Genomic DNA, 19,662 nt, shown 5'->3' with positions numbered 1-19,662 from the left:
CTGGTCGCTGAACACTCTTCTCAGGGTGTGTTCGTTTTTTCATTTACCTCCATAAACTCAGTCATTCAGACAGAGTCAGAGGGACCTCAAGGTTTGGTTGCTAAGGTCTTTTGTGCAATGGTCTAGGGATTCCTCAAATATAAGACCAAGACAACGAGAAAACTATTCATACTTAAGTGAACATCATAAGATTTTTCTTTGCAACCTACTTTGTTATGAGGAAACCTTAACTAGGACTTTTGATATGCGGATAAGAGGAGTCGGGGATCACACCGCTGATAGTGGACGACCTGCTCCTGAGCCACAGTTGTTCTTAAAATAACTGGACCCAAAGAAAGTTTAATTCATTTTGATGTGCCATAACTTCTTCCAATCACTGAAATACAAGTGAGTGAGTGTGGCCTTTCTGACATAAACATGGCTACTTCTTGAATGCATCATGCAACTGTAAACTTCTTCAATGTGCAAAAGGCTGCAACTAAAGACTATTTTAATTATATATTAACCCCTATATTATAGATATTCAGTTACGAACAACTATTAAATCAACAGTTTAGTCTTGATGTCTTGAAATGTCTCTCTGTCTAATTGAAACTCAAAAATCAAAAGATATTAAATTAACGATGAAAGAAAAGTAGCAAATCTTTACAGCTGGGATCACATAGATCCTAATTCTGTGGGAAAAACTGAAATTATTTGAATGATTAACTGATTATCAAAATAGATTTTGATTTTTTTTTTTTTTTTCATTCATCAAATAATTAATTTATTTATTTCAGGGATGAGGGTCAGCATCTCCAAGTCTGACGCCATGGTTCTCTGCTGGAAAACAGTGGACTGCCTCCTCTGGGCTGGGAGGAAGTTACTGCCCCAAGCAAAGGAGTTGAAGTATCTCGGTGTCTTATTCATCAGGGAGGGTAGAATGGAGCGTGAGATAGATCAGCTGGACGGTTGCGGTGAAGAGTAAGCTGAGCCAAAAGGCAAAGCTTTCGATTTACTGGTCCATCTATGTCCCAACCCTCACCTATGGTCATGAGCTCTGGGTAGTGACCAAAAGAATGAGATCATGGATACAAGCAGACAAAATGAGTTTCCTCTGGACATCTGGAGGGAGCTCGAAGAAGAGCTGCGGCTCCTTCGTGTTAAAAGGGGCCAGTTGAGGTGGTATGGGCATCTGATCAGGATCCTCCCAGACACCTCCTGTTCGAAGTGTTTTGAGCAAGTCCAACAAGTAGGAGGCCCCGGGGCAGACTGAGAACACACTGGAAGGATTATATATCTCGTCTGGCCTGGGAACGCCTTGGGATTCCCCAGGAGGGGCTGGAACGTGTTGCTGGGAAGAGGGATGTCTGGAGTGCTTTGCTCAGCCTGCTGCCTCCACAACCTGCTCCCGATAAGTGGTTGAAGATGGATAAATGGATTATTATTGTTTCAGGACTAATCAACTCTATGGCACTTTATCTATATGTGGTGCTACAGCAACATATGTATAAATGGCGGAATAATCCCGAACAACTGCATCACAAACTGCAGCCTCACACTGTTGAACAGTTATACAGGCTGAGCCATGGAGAGAGAACATTTCTATGGGCTGAGAACATCGAACCTCATCCATAAAGTAGAGTTTACTGTTGAGAGGAAATGGCTGAGTGTCTGCGGCTGAGTGATGGGCGAGCCAGGGCTCAAACACTACCCGAACTCAAGCCGCATTAAACAGACGATCAATCAACAGAACAGAGAATGTGACTCTGGACCTCAGGCTTCATGCCAGCGTCCTGACGGGTTCAGTTTCCATCCAAGTACAGTGCCAAGTCCACAAGTTACACACACAACATCAGCAGTTGTGAAAAGTCATGTCAGAATTTTGCAAATATAAAATGAAATGTGATTATAGAGCAGAAATCTTTAAGTTTTGATCTAAAATTGGCTTTTTTGTCCATCATCAGAGTACACAAAGTGCATTTCCTGGAAAAGGACAAATCTAATAAAAAGGGATCTGGTGCTCTTAAGTATGTAACTGGAGACAAATTATTATAGAGAGACAGTTTGTCTTGAGGTCAAACTTTCCTTTAAACCACGGCTGTTGATCATCTGTTTGCACTCAGAGAACTAAACACAGTTTACTTTAGCTTGGGGATGCACTGACACACTATTAGTAAGAAGTTTGGCTGTTGGTTTGATACGAGCCAAAACCAGAAAAGAAAAACTGGAGTTAAGACCTGATTTGATGTTTTAAGAGAAGAAGTAAAATGTTTTTTAAAAAGTCAGCTGTATGGAGACATTCTACACTGTAAAAGAAAAAAAGGCACAAAACTAACAATCAGTGTTAAACATACAGAAATATCATGAACAGGACCGAAGCATGAAACACTCCCACCACACACAATTAAGTTTGACAAACTCTTTCCAAAGCTAAAAATGTGGGGTTTGGACGCCGAGTCTGAGCAGCTGTTGAGTCATGTTGTGACTCAGTGTTGACATTTGAGTAGAGCTGTATCGAATAGTTCGAAGCCTCATTCAGAACGCTGACATTCAAGTTCTAAAACAACATTTGAGCGATGCATCTCAAATAATGTGACTATTAGCCACTTTGTTAGCACGCAGCATATCTGCAAGCCTGTGACAGGTGGTGAAAAGTCCTTATCTGAGAATAGCAAACAATTAATGTTGATGCATAATTAATTATGTCAACTGTTGGGCTATTTGGGATTTTTGGGTTAACGGTATAGAAAAAATGGAGCATTCAAACACTGATTTGGACATCAGTTACCATGGCAACAATCTAAGCATCGAAGCATTCAGGTCAGCCCTTCTGTCCATCCAATAGTTGTTGACATATTTCAATCAAAACCTCCAACACCAATGTCCCAATGAAACTTCAGTCATGACGATACATTATCTGGGAATCATGAATGTCTGTGTAACATTTTGTTCCATTTTATCCAGTAGATGTGGAACTATTTGAACTTTGACCTGATGGTGGCGCTAGATGAAAAGTCATAAGGATTACAAAAGTTATTAAGATTCCTCATCTAAGGACCAGGGCTGCCCCTTGAAAGTTGGAGATTCAAATCGCCAGTCAGAGACCCCTCAGTCGACGAAGATTGCTTTAGGTCCAGCAGTTGTTTCTTTGGTTTTGCTGTGGAGTGAGTGCACTTGACTTTCACACTACTCTTTGGTACAGACAGCTGCAGACATGATGTAGCTGCACAGATGAGGAGAAACCTTCCACCATAAGGCTTCCAGATTACATTATCTTCTCTCATTTGTTGGGAATTTACAGCTCACAGCGACTTAATGACACAGTCTCTGGCTTTTGTTTGATATCTAGAGTCGGCAAAAAACATTCTTGCACATTTACGATCCGTCGTTATCGTTGTTAGCCTGTTTACTATGTCACATGCATGCCGTTGTCACATTGAACATCCCGCTGAGCCCGTTCAAACTTTAAAACTTTATATGGGAAAACAAAACAAATCGGCGAATATTTGTATTAAAAAGCCGAATCTGATTCAACTGACATAATCCTGAGATGGGTACAGGCCTACTGGGGACCATGAATGTCTACACAATTTGCCAGCCATCCATTTGATAGTTTGTAAAGGTCACCTAGTTCTACCTTACACAAGGCATTTAGTGACGGGAAAAATTTATAATTTTTCATGTTCCGCTGTCATATTTACTTATTCCTGTATGGTGAATTTATCAGATGCCATTTATATGTACACGGGTATGGTATGGACTGAAATATTGTTATTATGTTGATGCCAAAACTTGATATAAGGGGGAAGTGATGCATGACGGGGAGGACTGAGCAGTCGGCGTTTGGAGGTGTGCGAGGAGTTTCCCGTCTCTAAAGGATCAAACCAAATACAGCAGATTGTTTTTGTTCCTTGTGGATTACCTCAAGACACAACTTTGCTGCCAAGTGGGACGAGTGGTGAGGTTGCGTGGTTCTTTGTTAGTTTTTGTGAACTGCGGCACTTCATTACGCTCCAACAGGCTCCCCTTTAACATACATGTTTTCTTTTTTGCCAGCTTCTGGGACTTTGATTGACCGCTGGGGGGTAATTCGGGTTATTTTGTGAAGAGGGTGATTTTTTGATAATGTGGAAAAAGTGTTTGATTATCTGTGAATTGTTTGGTGAACCGGCGCCCACGCCGTTTCTTGTTTAAGTGTTATCTCCATCCGGACGCGGACATGATTTATTTTCTTTCACTAAAGTTTGATTATTGATTCAACCTATTGTGACTCAATCGTTAATCTTCGTTTATTCTGAATATTTTAACACCGCAAGGGTGAGAATTTGAGTTTGTTTTGGGTGATAAAGCAAAATTAATTAATCTCTTTTTCGTATCTCAAACACCGCGCACCTGATCCGCCCGTAACCTTTAGATTAGCGTTGTAACTTTTCCTTTGGTTAATTTTTTACAAGGGGAATTGTTACAAGTTGTTGAGATAATTCACTCAAAATACTAAAATATCGACTTCAGAATAACACCTCAGTCATCGGGATTTATCATCTGGAAACCATGAATGCCCCAATCCACCTAGTAGATGTGGAGCTATTTCACTGTATAAGTCGAACTTTGGCCTGCTGGTGGCGCTAAAGGAAAAGTCAGAGGATCACCAAAGCTATTAGGACTTCTCATCTGGTAACTATGAATGTCTACACGGTTTAACAGCAATCCCTCCACTAGTTGTTAAAATATTTCTGTTAAAAATGAAGTGGTGAACGGACCAAACAACCTCACAATCCCAAGAGACATGTCACTAGCATGACTAAAAAACTGGCACGTATCAGTACTGTCTGACACTTGGTCTTGTCCTATACTATGTGCATTAGTTCATGTGATAAGGAAGTGGGATCTAACTCTGTGCGCACAAAGAGGAAATGCAACTTTGTTTGACCCTTTAGACCTGATTCAGCTAAACGACTTGGTGGCCACATTAACCACAAGCTCTGAAACCTGCTGTCACTGTCGTTGTTTCTATTACAGTTTGCTGTAGGTGTTCTGAAGAGAAGACCGTTACGCAAACGATGATGAATCGCCCTTTAATGAGAGCTCGATGCAAGTGGTCAAGGCAACTCGTGACTCATATAAACGTTTCTAATCTGCTCAAAGAACAAAACATCGAGCCAGTGGGCAGCCACTGTACGAGAGAAAGAAGAGGATGATGATGATGGTGGGGGAGGGGGCTGTTGGCCTGAACTTGAGGTCGTCTTTGCTTTCTGTTCTCCAGCACTTATCGGAGAAACGAAAAACAGACCAGGGGTCAGACAACTTGACTTCCCTGCAGGCAGTTTGGAAAGCGAAAGTAAGAAGTCCCCCCATCATTGACCCACTTCTGTCTCTGTAGACCTCAGCAAAGCACTCAACCATTAAATGCTGTAGTGAAGGCCGACTGTAGGTGGCTGTGCTCTAACTGATCCTGAGAGGATTGAATGTACGTTTTAAGGCTGATTATACAGAAATAGACACACATATTTCTGTTCTTAAGCAGCCAATTGCCATTTTCTCTGCCCCGAGTATCACATGAATCAGAGGGTATCACAGAGGTTCATGTCTTGTCAGTGTTGAAACGCTTCTATAACAGTAATGAGAACATCATATGATGAAACCAGATAAATGAAATTCCTCCAGGGTTAGAAGAAAAATGGGTTTCACAGACAGTTTTTCTTTTATGGAATCAGCAGTGGATGAGACATCTGATTCAATACTGATCCAATAAACTGGCAGAATGATCTGTTAATGTACATTTGCCTGCAACTAAAGGTTAGTTTCATTGTGTAATTATCTATGAATTCATTTTGCAATATGTTTAGGTTGAATAAAACGAAAGTTATCACAGACCACAGTGATCGTCTTCAACCTCATTATTTTGTCTGAACAGCAGTCAAAATAAGTATTTAAAACATTATGACACACCGAAAAGGAAGAAAATCTTTGGATTTTAGAGGCTGTAAACAGCACGTTCTATGGTGTTTGTGCTTGATAATAATTATTAAATGACTGTTGATGGATGTCACCTTTAAGCTCTAAATGAAATGTCTGGAGGCACTGTCACACTGTTTGTCAGATCTAAATGATACACACAATGTGTTTTGGTGAGAAAAACTGACTGTAAACATAACTTAAGCACCTTTAACTCCAGCTATGTCCTCAGTAATGTCTGTAAAAGCTTCAACACTGTTTAAGTGTCTTCCTTTAAAACTATTTCTGTCCAAACGAGCAAACTTTTCAGATCAATTTGTAAATTAATTTCTGTAGTTTTTCAGGCTAGTGTTCACTGAAATGGAGCAGGACTAACCTGACACTTGAATTGGAAACAAATTTTGCATGTTAAGCAGTCGCTCCATACCTAAAAATTATACATAACATAACATGATCACTCACTAGTGTCCCTCCTACAACACCTCAGCTGTTTAACTGGAATGCAAAAACAAGCCGTTAAGTACAACCACCTGGATTTAAAAGGTGTGTAGGAGGTGTGCAATGTGTAGGATTTAGGGGGATATATTAGCAGAAATGGCATATAATATTTTAAGTATGTTTTCTTTTGTGTAATAATCACCTGAAAATAAGAATCGTAGTGTTTTTGTTACCTTAGAATGAGCCTTGTCTATGGAGATCGCCATGTTGCACCACCATGTTCCTACAGTAGCCCAGAACGGACAAACCAAACACTGGCTCCAGATCGGGCCATTCAGGTTTTCACGTTAAAAGCCCCTCCGCAACGAGCAGCATCGGAAAAACACTTTTTTTTTTTAAATGTGAAACAGCTTTATTCAGTGTTTTTACTGGTTTAAATTACCACTTCCCACGCAAAAGTTGTGAGCTATAGAAACAGACTTGATGGAAGAGACTTTGACTCGAGCTTACGAACATTTTGGAGACAAGAAATTGGCGACGCAGATGGTGAGGTGGAAGGCTGATTGAAGAAACTGTCAAATAGTTTTTTGCTGCCCAGCATTTTTGGCTTTTGTCAGTACGTACATTTTTAGTATTGATCCTACGTACTGTTTCATAAATGAGACCCCTGGTATGTTTGGTTTTGAGAGGAAGAGACCTCTGCGGATAATTCAGCTTCTGGTAAAAACCTTAAACTATCAGAGAAAATAGGTGAGCACACATTGGCACGAAGTGGGTGAGCTGCCTGTTTCAAATATGCCAAACAGTGTTGGAGAAACACTGATTTCTAACATACAACTGCCTTATTCAGTGTTTTTACCAGTTTTAATCACCTGGTGCATTTGTTTTTGGGAAGAAGAGACCTCTGTGGATAATTTAGCTCCCTGTTAAAACCTCCTGAACAATGAACACTGAAAGAATTTTAACGAGGATAAGTTTCAGTTGGTTGAAATCTGCAATTTTCACCACTAGATTCAACTAAATCCCCATAAATCTGACACACTGAAGCTTTAAAGCCTGTCTCTCTCTTTGTTGGCGTCCCTGCTCCACCTGTGTGCCCTCTGTCCGGCTGAACTTGTCATATTTGTGCAGCCTTAATGCAATGACTCAAAAGCCCTTGAGCTACAGTGAGTATTGACTGAGTATACTGCAGCACTGATACAGGTGAAGAAAAACCATGGAGCAAATAGTTAGCATCAAACACTCGGCCAAGGTGACTCCACTATATGACCCGATGCTCCTTCAGCGAGCTCGACATGTGAGAACAGCCAACAACTTTATCGCCTCTAATCGCTGCATGTTTATACAGCTCACTGGCAAAACTCTCCCCTCCACAGCACAGCTTGTTCTGGTTATGGACTATCAGGACGAACATTATGAGTCACCACTGTATCGCACAAACGCCTATCAGCGCCTCATCGACACATAACGATACTCAAGTGTTGCGCAGCTAATAAAATGCTGCAATCAGGAAGTAATTTAATAAACCGGCCATTTTCTCTCATGTTCAAACCATTATCGTCTGATTTTAAACGTGATGAGACGTCCAAAGTGGTGGTTTTAATCTAATGCATGCATGTGGATGCAGAGAGTGTTAAATATGCAGAGTAACGTGATCCCGATGCAGATAGTGCAGCCCTCTAGCTGACTAAACAGATTTCCAACTGAGCTCATTCATCACCCAGGAGACCCCTCCAATCTCACACACACACACACGCACACGCACAATTTCCATTAAGTACAATCAATAAAGTGACATGCGCAGGGGCTGGCAGCAGTAAAACATGATGGAGCACTGCACCACCACACACATATCAACACCCTCTCCAATCCCCCCTCCTCCCTCCCTGCTCTTGGACTGCAAGAAACTGCAGCTCCAGCTCCCCCGAAAAACACACGGACACACTCTGAGTGATTGCCATTAAACAAATGGAGCTGAAGGCGAGAGACAAAAAGTGACAATGTCAACAAATACTGTATTACATAATTGTGTTTGGCACATCTGTGAGCTGTCACATGATGCGCGACATCAACAGCTGAGGCTCCGTGAAACAAAGCATCAGACCCAAAAAGGTGTGAACAGAAGATAAAATTAAATCAGGCGCTTCTTAAAGCTGCAGTGGGAAAGATTTGTGGCCTCAACAGATAATAAAAAAGAAGCTGCATTAGAGCAAAATATCCCATCCCCCTACGTGAAACCAGTGGTGGATGAAGCACTGCAAATTCATGCAAACCAAAGTCCTGCATTCAAGTCCTTGTGCCAACGATAGGCTAGAAGACTTTGAAAATACTTTTAAAGGACAAAAGTGTGACATCATCACATAACTAAGACAATTTCAGTTTTTAGTCACACATTATAAGATTTTGCAAAGACTGTGAATCTTGCAGGGTCACTATTTACTAGGGCTGACCCAAAAAAATTGAAACTTTGAAGCTTTGTTCGATGGCACAGGATTTGATTGTGAATTTTTTTTTTTTGGAATATTCTGCCTTTTTTTTCTCCCGTTTTTTGGGGGGGGACCTTGAACAAGGAAATAGAAAGCCCGACGTGCAATGAATGGAGACCTATTGTCCTGCTTGAACACACAATTCTTTCAACAATGTGACTCAAAATAATGATAAAATAGATTTTATTGATGACACATGACACAGAAGCACAAGAAAAATGGTGTCATTTGTCTCCAGCATTTCTGTCAAAACTGCATCAATTTAATCTATAAAGATGAACTGTATTTGCATACAAACTTCCCGTTTTACGATTTTATTGCCCCAACTTTTAACCAGTCTCTGTCGGTTAGCTGTTTTAGTAGGAGGTGACGGTGGAAACGAGAAGCAACCTGCTTAAAAAATAAGATTTCTCAATAAAATAAGTGCTGGTTGGTGGATCTGATACACAGAGAATTAAACACAGCCTCTTTTACACTCAGTTTTTTTCAGTTTCTCCTCCTTTTCCATAGAAGAGAACTGAGACTTATTCATGTTCTTGTGTGAAACTGGCCCCCTTTGGTCCATTGTTATCATTATTATTATTATTATTATTTCTCCGTACGGAACTTTTTGTTTGTTTCCGCCGGAAGCCGTGTTGATTGGGGAATGTTTAAGTGGCGCACCTTTGTGCTGGCAGTCAGAGGCTTCAATTCATGGACTAGCACGCATGCATGCACTCCGATAGAGGGATTTAAACGCCGCCAAGTTTAACTAGCACCCTTGGTTGGCAGAGTGAGGTATGTTTGTGTTTGTTTGTTTTGTCGTTTTATTGTTCAAACTGTACAAGCACTGGTTAAGCTGTCGCTCATGCATATGTTTGTATTTAAGAAGATTGTATGGAGTGTTTTCATCATGGTTAATGGTCAGTTTCTATAGAAAAATATATTTAAATCGTATGAATTTGTATAGTGGGAAACAGAGTAATACAAATGGAAACGAGTATTTTTGATGGATTGTAATGGAATGTATTTTTTGCTTGTTTTAGTTTCACAGTGCCAAATAAATAAAAGGACGTTTGCACCCGTCGAGATTCGTCTGCTTGTTCGTTTGGGCCAGGGGCCGCTACATTGTGCCTCCCCGGAGTCCCTCCATGTTCACTTGCTACCCAATTTGCTGCTTCTTATTTGGTGATGGAGAGAGCGCAGCTGTGGGTTGTCGACAAAGTTCACATCATTGAATTTTAGTATTTGACTGAGCCAAGACTAAAAACCTACGATAATATTCAACATGTTTGATTCTGTCAGAACAGTCAAAATCACCAAATGAAACATTGGTCCATGTGGATTCCTTTGGTATGAAGCTTTACAGACTTGCTGGCTGATACATATTAACATGCTGTGTGCTGTTGTCCACAGTTTCCTCTTTTTGACATTTACAACCACCAAAATGCAAAGTGGCAAAGTGCAGCTTCAACCAAGTTATCACAGAACAGAGCCCTTATTCAAATGAGAACACTGAGACCGAACATATTCAAAATGTTACCTTTAAGCTTCATATAATCCATTAAATTTTGAATAAATGTGAAACGTATTCCATCTTTAAATTGATTTCCAGGCCTTTAAATCCACTAACTTTAACAAGTTGACCGATTTGTCTGGGATTGAGACATGAGACAACGGTTTCTCGGTTAAAATAAAAAATGACCAATGAGTGCTGTGGAGGGACCAAAAATTAGCCACATGTTGGGCTAACGACATTGTCAGGCTAGCATCAAGCTGTTTCAAGTGACGCGCCAGAACCAGTGAGAAGTAATAACAACAATGGTGCAACACAGACAAGACAGACACTGCTACTGAGGCTGCTCTAAATCAACATGTCTTCCCAATACTGCTCGACATCGTAGTTTGTTTGACTTCACAGGTACATTGGCAAGGCTACGCATCAGTGTGGAATTAAAATGTTGTCAGATTTAGGAGGATGAGTTGGTCTCTAATCCATTCCTCTAGGGATTGTTGCGGCCTGAAATGGCTGATTTCAAAATTGCGATGCACCTTGCGATATTTTTCGGCTTTTTTTTTTTCAGGTGAAAATTGAAAAAATACTTGCAATGCTGTCTTGGCGGAGCTGTTTGAAGCAGTGCTTAAACACCGTCTCTGTGAGCAGCTTTCTCTGCCCAATTAGCAGGAGCTAACACAGCAACAGAGGCTAACATCAAACACCAAAATGGCTTGGGTAACGTTGGGTAACATTAGCTGTGAGATGCTAACAGCCTGTCACTGTGTTTGTGACTCTATCCCAGGCACAATAGTAATCTCAAGGTAAACTGAAAGGGAAAGTGAGGCAAGGAGGGGGTGAGTGAATCAATACGCTGCCTGCAACTCAACAATGAAATTAGATTTTACCAGTTTTAAATAGTCAGATTTGCAGTAAAGTTGCTGTGACTGAACAAAATTGCAATTAATGGGGATTGGCTGAATTTGCGTTAATTGTTGCGATCGCAACATCCTGGAAGGACTGACTAGTGACTGGCGAAGGAAAATGGACACCCCCAACCCCCACAGAAATTGTTGGGAGTGGACACAATGTCAGACTGATGATGTAAACTGAGTGAAGCAAGTTCACAAATCTGTCTCATGTCAGGCAAGCGTTTTGCATCATCAGGCAGATTTTTGGCTGGTGGACGGGCAGGGAGCTCCGGTAGCTGGCAGCTGTACAACACCTCACACCCCAGTGACACAGATCTGGTTTAAAATTGGCAAAGTGTCCATTTAAGAATTGATTAGTGATAGGCTGATATGGCTGAATAGCTGTAGCGTCTCTTGCTGCTAAATCCAGTCCTCATATAAGACATTCTGTGTCAGCATCGAAATCCTAAAATGCAGCTGTTCATGAGTAAACACAGTGACGCCCAGGTCTTCTGACACACTATGTGATCGTTTTTACATGATTTAATTCAAACTTTGTCTTGCAGTAACCCTTACCTGACTCGCAGACGATGGACCCCGGCTTCAGCTCCAGCATCATGGTGATGGTGGCGATGTCGGTGGTGTAGAGGATCTGTGTGCGGTGCGGCAGGGTGACCGTCCATAGCTCAGGTGTGGGGTGAAGCACGTAAACCCACCCGCCTTTGCTGCAGGTGACCTTTGACCCATAACGCTGACCGATCAGGTCTGTGGAGTGGCGAATGACTCCGTAACGAGTCTGTGTTTGGGCGCCTTGCTGCACCTTGACTGGCACCATGGAGTCATGGCTCAGGTAGACGATGGCGACGTCTCCGTCCTGAATGAGGTCTGAGTACTCCACAAAACTCATGGTGGGCACTGTCGTCTGTAACAGGGAGGAAGGAGATGAACTTTTAACTCAAGAGTCAACATAGAAAACTTCTTACAAACAAACAGTACGCTTAAAATACTAATTAACATTATTCTATAGATCCCAGGTCCTTTTCAACAAAGTAATCAGCAACAATTCTGACAAGTGATTTAACATTAATCATGCCCAATTTCTTTCTGGTTCCAGTTTCCCCAGTACAATATTACTTTTCTCTGTTTTATATCATTGTAGACTTAATATATTTGGGTTTTGGACGGTCAGTTGGAGAAAAAATTTGAAGACATCATTTTGATAAAGTAACTGGCAGACTGGTCAAAAATGAGACTTCCAATTTGTAAGTACAACTGGGGAAACTCGAATTTTAACTGTATAAAAATGTTTTGAGACAGTTTTGCTGTTAGAAAGACATATTGGATGAGTACACAACTACATGACTAAGTTAATACTGTCGCACACTCTGGCTCCACATGCATTTATTTTATTTTGATGAAGATGTTTCAGCCTTTGGGCCTTCTTCAAGACCAACAACCATACTGAGACACAGGTGCACTGATCTGTTAAACAGGCCACACCTTTGTCACTCAGCTGACAGTGGTCAGATAATCATGCCACACCATTAGGTTGAGCAAAGACAATTTAGAGGCCGTTGTCAGGAGCTACAGCCAAAACAAATGACAACAGCCACTATGTATTCTACCACATTTCAGTTTAACATGCATTTTCTTTTTGGTTCACCATATTCAAAAAAGGTTAAAATACAGAAGCGGATAGCAAAAGTTACATCACAGAAAACATTTTGAATCATAGTTTATATTCAATCCATGGGGTGACAATAGTGCGGACCTTCTCCATCCCAACATATCTTAAAAGGATATAAGATGATTAAGTTAAACAAAATGTGATGCTACCAGATAATGAATGTTTTTACATCTAATAGTACTTCTGTGTTCAGCAATTCAAGTTTTCAGTGCTCTTTCCAACATATGACTTACTAACAGATTCAGTGGAACATGAGATTATTCCTTGTATATGGATTTACAGCCAGAGTGTGCAACATTTGTTTTCTATAATCAAGTCTACTGACAGTGATCAACACCTCGTTATTATTCTTGATGTGTGTTACTTTTAATATTGTCACCATTGCCCCAATTAATAGTTCTGTATTTACAATTTTATTTAATGAAAGGCACAGAAATATTAGTAGAAACATTTACTTAAAGCATCACAAGTGTTTCAAGTGTTACATTATTAGTTATATATTATATTTTTTGATTATTACTACTGATGCTTTCACATCTAAGTGCTATTTTACTGGTGTCTATCAAGGTGATTTTAAATAATTTACAGCAAACATTTTTATATTTAATTTCTTTATCTGAAATGTAACTTTTAACTTTGGCTGCCAAATAAACGTAGTCGACCAGATTAAAAAGTATAACATTCACTTCTGAAAGGCAGTGAAGTAGAAGTACACAGCAGCATCAAATGATAGTGCTTTAAAACCATACTTAAACACAGTACTTAAAAGTAACCTTGTGACTTAATTGCTTTCCAGCATTGCTTGTGAACTATTACAAGAGCTATAAATGTAAATGGGGAAACTTGAACGCAACTTGAGTTCCACTGAACATCACTGATAGCATTTAAAAATATTGTCCTAAAATAATTTTCCTTTAATGTTATTATTATTATTTCATTTTTGTTAATTTTAATTAGCTAAATTTTATTAATTTCGTTTTTTATTGTATTTATTTATTTATTTTAACAAAAAATGAATTCCCAAGTGCCATCATTTATTGTCATCATTTTCCTGGTAACTTTCACACAAGCTGGGCCCAATCAGCAGTTTATGACATCACAGTTCAGGGATGCTGACAGCAGCAGCAGCAGAGCCCTGGTTTCCATGGTAACTGATCTCCAGTCATCTCTGGCCTTTTTAGAAAAACATCACGAGCACAAAACGTTACTATTTTTAAGAAACAGACTATTTTAAACTGAAGAATAACAGTCGTTTGATTTAAAGGATAACTGGCATTTCACAGTTTGCTTTGCTGCTTCAAGACAGACTGAAGGAGGAAAAACATGTCGGACAACATAGAACATATGTGAGTGACATGATTTAATTAATAATGTTTAATTTCTGATGTTTTAGAGGAAGAAATAGGGTTTAAGTTGAAGCCTGTTCCTCATGTACACAGTGTTTCCCGTATTGTTGCCCTCTGTTATTGAGGTTAACGTTAGTTTAGAGCTTAAATTAGCTTCAGGTTAATTAGCTAACTAGTTAGTTGAGAATAGGGATCAAGTTATCATTTGTTTATCTAAGGGGAAACACAAGTCTATGGAGAAACAGAAACATAACACCTCTAGTAACATTAGCTTTTTTTTTTAGTAACGTTGATTAAGCTGACGTTAGCTTAGTTAGCAATAACGCTATCCTTAAAGTTAAGCTAGCGGTTATCGAAAACTGTTAGCGTTAACGTTAAGTTACTGGGTTACACTTTTAGTTTAGAGACTTTACCTTTATTGACTCCATCTTAAAAATTATCAACACTATTCCTACCCTCAAACATACAGAGAGGTCACAGTGCAAAGAGTCTGTTGGCACAACTTGCTAACGCGTCACTAAATGTTGTGTTTGACCGTTAAACGATGGTTTCACTTGCTAGCTAGCTAGCATGCTAACGCTAGCTGCAGTAACCGTTAACTCTGCTCAGCGAGTCAAACCGTTGGCGGACTGTCGACCTACCGTCTACAGGAGTGTCGATCTTTGGGGTTTCAAACGAACACAAACGCTGGCCAGTAAACGGTAAATTGTGTCCTTATAGCCGTTAAATGTTCATGTGGACAGCGCTGACAGCTAACTACTCATTCATTCCCTGCACGCACGTGGTGTTGTTTTCAGAGGAAGTCGAGGAGACACGACCGGATGTTGAAATGGATCACGGATAACTAAAGTCCCTCCGCTGACACGGTGGCATGAATGAGGCGGTACAGATGATTTGTAAATCTGCTTTCATCTCCAAATGTTGTAGTAACGTAGGAAACGTCCCCAAAATGTAGTAAAATTATTTTACCAGTGGTTCCTCTGGAAACCTTTATTACACCATGTTTAAACTGTAAAATACAAAGAAAAATAACCAAATATTAACAGTGTTGGAATAAAATTTTCTCCCACCTGTAAAAATAAGGTGCTCCATTACAATTAAAAGTACTGTATTTACAATTTTAAAGTAAAAGTAAAATCACAGAAATATTAGTAGAAACATTTACTTAAAGTATTAAAAGTGTCTAAAGTGTGACATTATTAGTTATATATGATAGTTTTGGAGTATTACTACTGATGCTGTCATGTGTAAGTTGCATTTTGCTGTTGTTGGTCAAGGTGGTGCTAATTTTAAATGATCTATAACGAACATTTTTACATTCTTACATGTACATTTTTTATCTTAAATATAACTTGTAACTCTGGCTGTCAAATAAACGCAGTAGGCTAGATTAAAAAGTATAATATTTACCTCTGACAGGAAGTAGACGTAAACAGCAGCATAAAATGATAGTACCTTAAAAGTGTACAGTACTTAAATGTCAGTGTAAATGTACGTTGTATAACTTTATAACTTTCCACCACTGCCAGTGAATTAATATCACAAGAGCTATTGCACCTGATCAAATTTAGTTTGATAAATTGTTATAAAAATGTACATGGGGTCATTGAACGCAACTTCAGTTCCACTGAAAGTTATTGAACGTATTTTTTTTTTTTTTTTAATAATCTTACAAAAATATTTTTTTCGGATTGGTAATTTCCTTTATTGTCATCATCATTATTATTATTTAATTTTTTAAAAATTCTAATTAATAAAATTTCAATTAATTGCATTTTTTTTTTAAAAAAAAAAATTAGTTTTATTTATTTTACAAAATTAGGATTTATTGCACACAAAGAATAAATTCCCAAGTGTAACTTGTGTGTGTAGAAGGAGTCCCCACTCCAAACACAGCGCGTCCAATTAAATGAATGGACTACAAATACTGGCCAATGGGAGCAGAGATGGTCTACTATAAATTACGATGAGGAGACATCATCAGTCTGACCGGAGAGCTGCTGGGACGCTGCTGGTGGTTTGTAAGCTCCTCGGCCGGAACAATAGGGATCTTTGTATCAACCCCTGGTAGTAGTAGTAGTCCTCAAATCCGACAACAGGTAAGAATATTATTTAATTATGTCGAATTCCGTCACACAGGCGCGTTATCTTTAATTTGTAACGATTAAATAAAATCTGTGCGGTAGAGACAGAGTGTCTTGGCCTGATGAACATGTCCGCTTTCACTATGAGAATATATGTAAACTGCTCAGTTAATAAAATAATTTAAACTGATGCGATGCATCACATTTTTAACAATGTATGTGCTGCACATTTCTGCACCTGTATAAACGCGTTCAGGACACTCTGTCCGCTGCAGGAGATTTCATTGTTATCTGTAGTTCAGTCACTTGAGCGTAAATATAACCTCCATAATAATGTCGGTTTGAGTGTTCGCTGCTTTTCATCGTGTCTTCCTCCATCCTCCGCCCAGGGATCAGCCATGCCTTTCGGTAACACACACAACCAGATGAAGATGAAGTACTCCTCGGAGCAGGAGTACCCGGACCTCAGCAAACACAACAATCATATGGCCAAGGTCCTGACTGCTGCTATGTACGAGCGGCTGAGGAGCAAACAGACACCCAGTGGATTTACTCTGGATGATGTCATTCAGACTGGGGTTGACAACCCAGGTAAAAACAAAAGCCGCTTTTCGGCGAAACAGCCATCTGTTCTGCCTCATCGACCGCGTCTAATGGCCGCAGCTCTGCGCTCCATGTTCCTGAGAGGGAACACTAACAGCTCTCTGCACTGTGACCTTGCCCAGGGATAAACTATGACCAGCATTTAGAGACATATGGAGAGTTGTATCAGTCAGAAACAGTCATCCTGCTCTTAACAGGGCCTCCGCTATCAGAGCATATTACACAGCTTTATGGGAAATGTTAAAGATTAGCAGTGTTACATAATGTATGCAGGGCAGCTGATAATCCACTGCTGCTCTCCCTCTTTTATTATTATTATGTCACTCAGAGTGTGGTGTAGAGGTATTTAACTCAGCAGTGTTGAAAGCATTCAGATGAGCCTGGTCACTGCTGTGTAGCAGGCGACCGTCCCCTCACCCTGTAGACTGTGTCTCTGTTTAGCTGTGAGAGTATGGCCAAGCTGACGCTGAAGAGGCTGTCAGCTGAGGACGAGTTCCCAGATCTCAGTCAGCACAACAACCACATGGCCAAGGTCTTAACCCTGGACATGTACAAGAAGCTGAGAGAGCGGGCTACACCCAACGGCTTCACCATAGATGGTGTCATTCAGACAGGGGTTGATAATCCTGGTACAGTACCACAGTCCCATCCTGAGACCTGATGATGCTCAGCACATTGAGTTAGTGTGGATGTTAGTCAGTCTGGCCCTCTGCCCTCTGTCTCCTCTGTGACCCTGTTGACTTTGTGTGCAGGCCACCCCTTCATCATGACCGTGGGCTGCGTCGCCGGAGACGAGGAGTCCTATGAGGTCTTCAAAGAGCTGCTGGACCCCGTGATCGAGGACCGTCATGGAGGATACAAACCCACAGACAAGCACAAGACCGACCTCAACTCAGCCAACCTGAAGGTACTGCAGCCTTCTGCTCAGTCAACATGGCTGACTGTAACACTGCACACAGAAGCTAACCTGTGTGTGTGTGTGTGTGTGTGTGTGTGTGTGTGTGTGTGTGTGTGTGTGTGTGTGTGTGTGTGTGTGTGTGTGTGTGTGTGTGTCACCTCTTCAGGGAGGTGATGACCTCGACCCCAACTACGTCCTGAGCTCCCGAGTCCGCACAGGCCGCAGCATCCGTGGCTTCTGCCTGCCACCTCACTGCAGCCGAGGAGAGAGGCGTGCTGTGGAGAAGCTCTCCATCGAAGGTAAAGGGGACACATGAACCTGTGAGTTACTGACAGTGCAGGTGTGTGTGTGTCCATGCTGAGTCACTGACACACACATACACACTAAGTGCTCTGCACACAGATGGAGACATGATGAGTCTGTTGTGTAAACAGTATCAGAGCAGAAGACTGTGGTCTGAACCTCAGTGATGCTCAGTGAAGTCAGCATGATGCTGGTTTGTCTCTTTGTGTGGCAGTGGGCTCCCTCTAGTGGCAGCAGGAGAGATAACACATTGTTTTACAGAACACAGAAAGGTGAACTTGTTTGTCTTTAAGATGTGTTGTCTTCAACTTGTATCTCCCTCCCTGCAGCTCTGGCCGCCCTGAGCGGAGACCTGAAGGGGAAGTACTACGCCCTGAAGAACATGACAGAGGCTGAGCAGCAGCAGCTCATCGATGACCACTTCCTGTTTGACAAGCCAGTGTCTCCTCTGCTGCTGGCCTCAGGGATGGGCCGTGACTGGCCCGACGCCAGGGGCATCTGGTGAGACTCGTCATCACACAACCTTGTGCATTTCTTTTGGGAGATTTAATCCAGACAGAATGTTAATCTTGTTGGGGTTTTTTTTTGTCTGAAGGCACAATGACAACAAGACATTCCTCGTGTGGGTGAATGAGGAGGATCACCTGCGTGTGATCTCTATGCAGAAAGGCGGCAACATGAGGGAAGTCTTCACTCGCTTCTGCACCGGACTCACCAAGGTGAGCAGGAAATAGGGAGTTAATGTTTACATGAGCCAGACTCAGGTTTTGTTTGCTTCATATTGACTTGCACAATCTGCACAATGACCCTAACATCCTGGTTCTTTTTGTAGATTGAGACCCTGTTCAAGGAGAGAGGCCATGCGTTCATGTGGAACGAGCACCTGGGCTACGTCCTCACCTGCCCATCTAACCTGGGCACCGGCCTGCGTGCTGGTGTTCACGTCAAACTGCCCAACATGAGCAAACACGCCAAGTTTGAGGAGGTTCTCAAGAAGCTGAGGCTCCAGAAACGTGGAACTGGTTTGTACACATTCCCACTCCCACATTTGTATTTTGCCTCAATACTCTGGCCAGAAGTGGACTGAACTTCAGTCTTTTTAATCAGTTTAAATCTATAAAATGTTTCTGTCTTGTCACCACCAGGTGGAGTGGACACAGCCGCTGTGGGTGGAGTGTTTGACATCTCCAACGCCGACAGACTGGGCTTCTCTGAGGTGGAGCTGGTGCAGATGGTGGTTGATGGCGTCAAGCTGCTGGTGGACATGGAGAAGAGGCTGGAGAAGGGCCAGTCCATCGATGACCTCATGCCCGCCCAGAAGTAAAATCACCCTGACTCCCTACGACCTTCCCCTCCCTCCCTTTTGTCTGAATGAATGTTTGACTCTGTCCTGAAACACACTCTGTATCACACAGTTTGGATTTGCTTGTGTATTTAAGACGAAACGGTTCCTGCGAGGATGGAAATGAAATAAAAAAAAAATGTTCTGGTTCAA

General features: G+C 41.2%; 2 protein-coding genes across 3 annotated transcripts in view; one reads left to right on the top strand and one right to left on the bottom strand.

The window, feature by feature from the left end:
- The window catches only part of trmt61a (tRNA methyltransferase 61A), a 25,333-nt gene extending 10,264 nt beyond the window's left edge, over window positions 1–15,069 (bottom strand). The window contains exons 1-2 of the mRNA XM_049596753.1: window positions 14,921–15,069; window positions 11,823–12,168 (exon numbers count right to left, since the gene is read on the bottom strand). Of these exons, the coding sequence (XP_049452710.1) occupies window positions 11,823–12,153 (331 nt within the window). The 5' untranslated portion in view covers window positions 12,154–12,168; window positions 14,921–15,069. The remainder of the gene's footprint in view (window positions 1–11,822; window positions 12,169–14,920) is intronic.
- On the top strand, window positions 14,242–19,662 carry ckba (creatine kinase, brain a). Of its 2 annotated transcripts, none has more exons than XM_049596744.1 (8): window positions 14,242–14,279; window positions 17,408–17,595; window positions 17,719–17,873; window positions 18,031–18,163; window positions 18,497–18,668; window positions 18,763–18,886; window positions 19,000–19,189; window positions 19,313–19,662. In XM_049596744.1, exons 1-8 carry the CDS (start codon window positions 14,257–14,259, stop codon window positions 19,489–19,491), a joined length of 1,164 nt encoding a protein of 387 aa, XP_049452701.1. In that variant the 5' UTR covers window positions 14,242–14,256; the 3' UTR covers window positions 19,492–19,662. The 2 variants fall into 2 exon arrangements, with proteins under 2 accessions (XP_049452701.1, XP_049452700.1); XM_049596743.1 differs by lacking the exons at window positions 14,242–14,279; window positions 17,408–17,595 and adding exons at window positions 16,232–16,378; window positions 16,753–16,954.

Source organism: Epinephelus fuscoguttatus, linkage group LG14 (assembly GCF_011397635.1).
Source record: "Epinephelus fuscoguttatus linkage group LG14, E.fuscoguttatus.final_Chr_v1".
Lineage (NCBI taxonomy): Eukaryota > Metazoa > Chordata > Actinopteri > Perciformes > Serranidae > Epinephelus > Epinephelus fuscoguttatus.
This window is presented reverse-complemented; position numbering and strand designations above follow the sequence as displayed.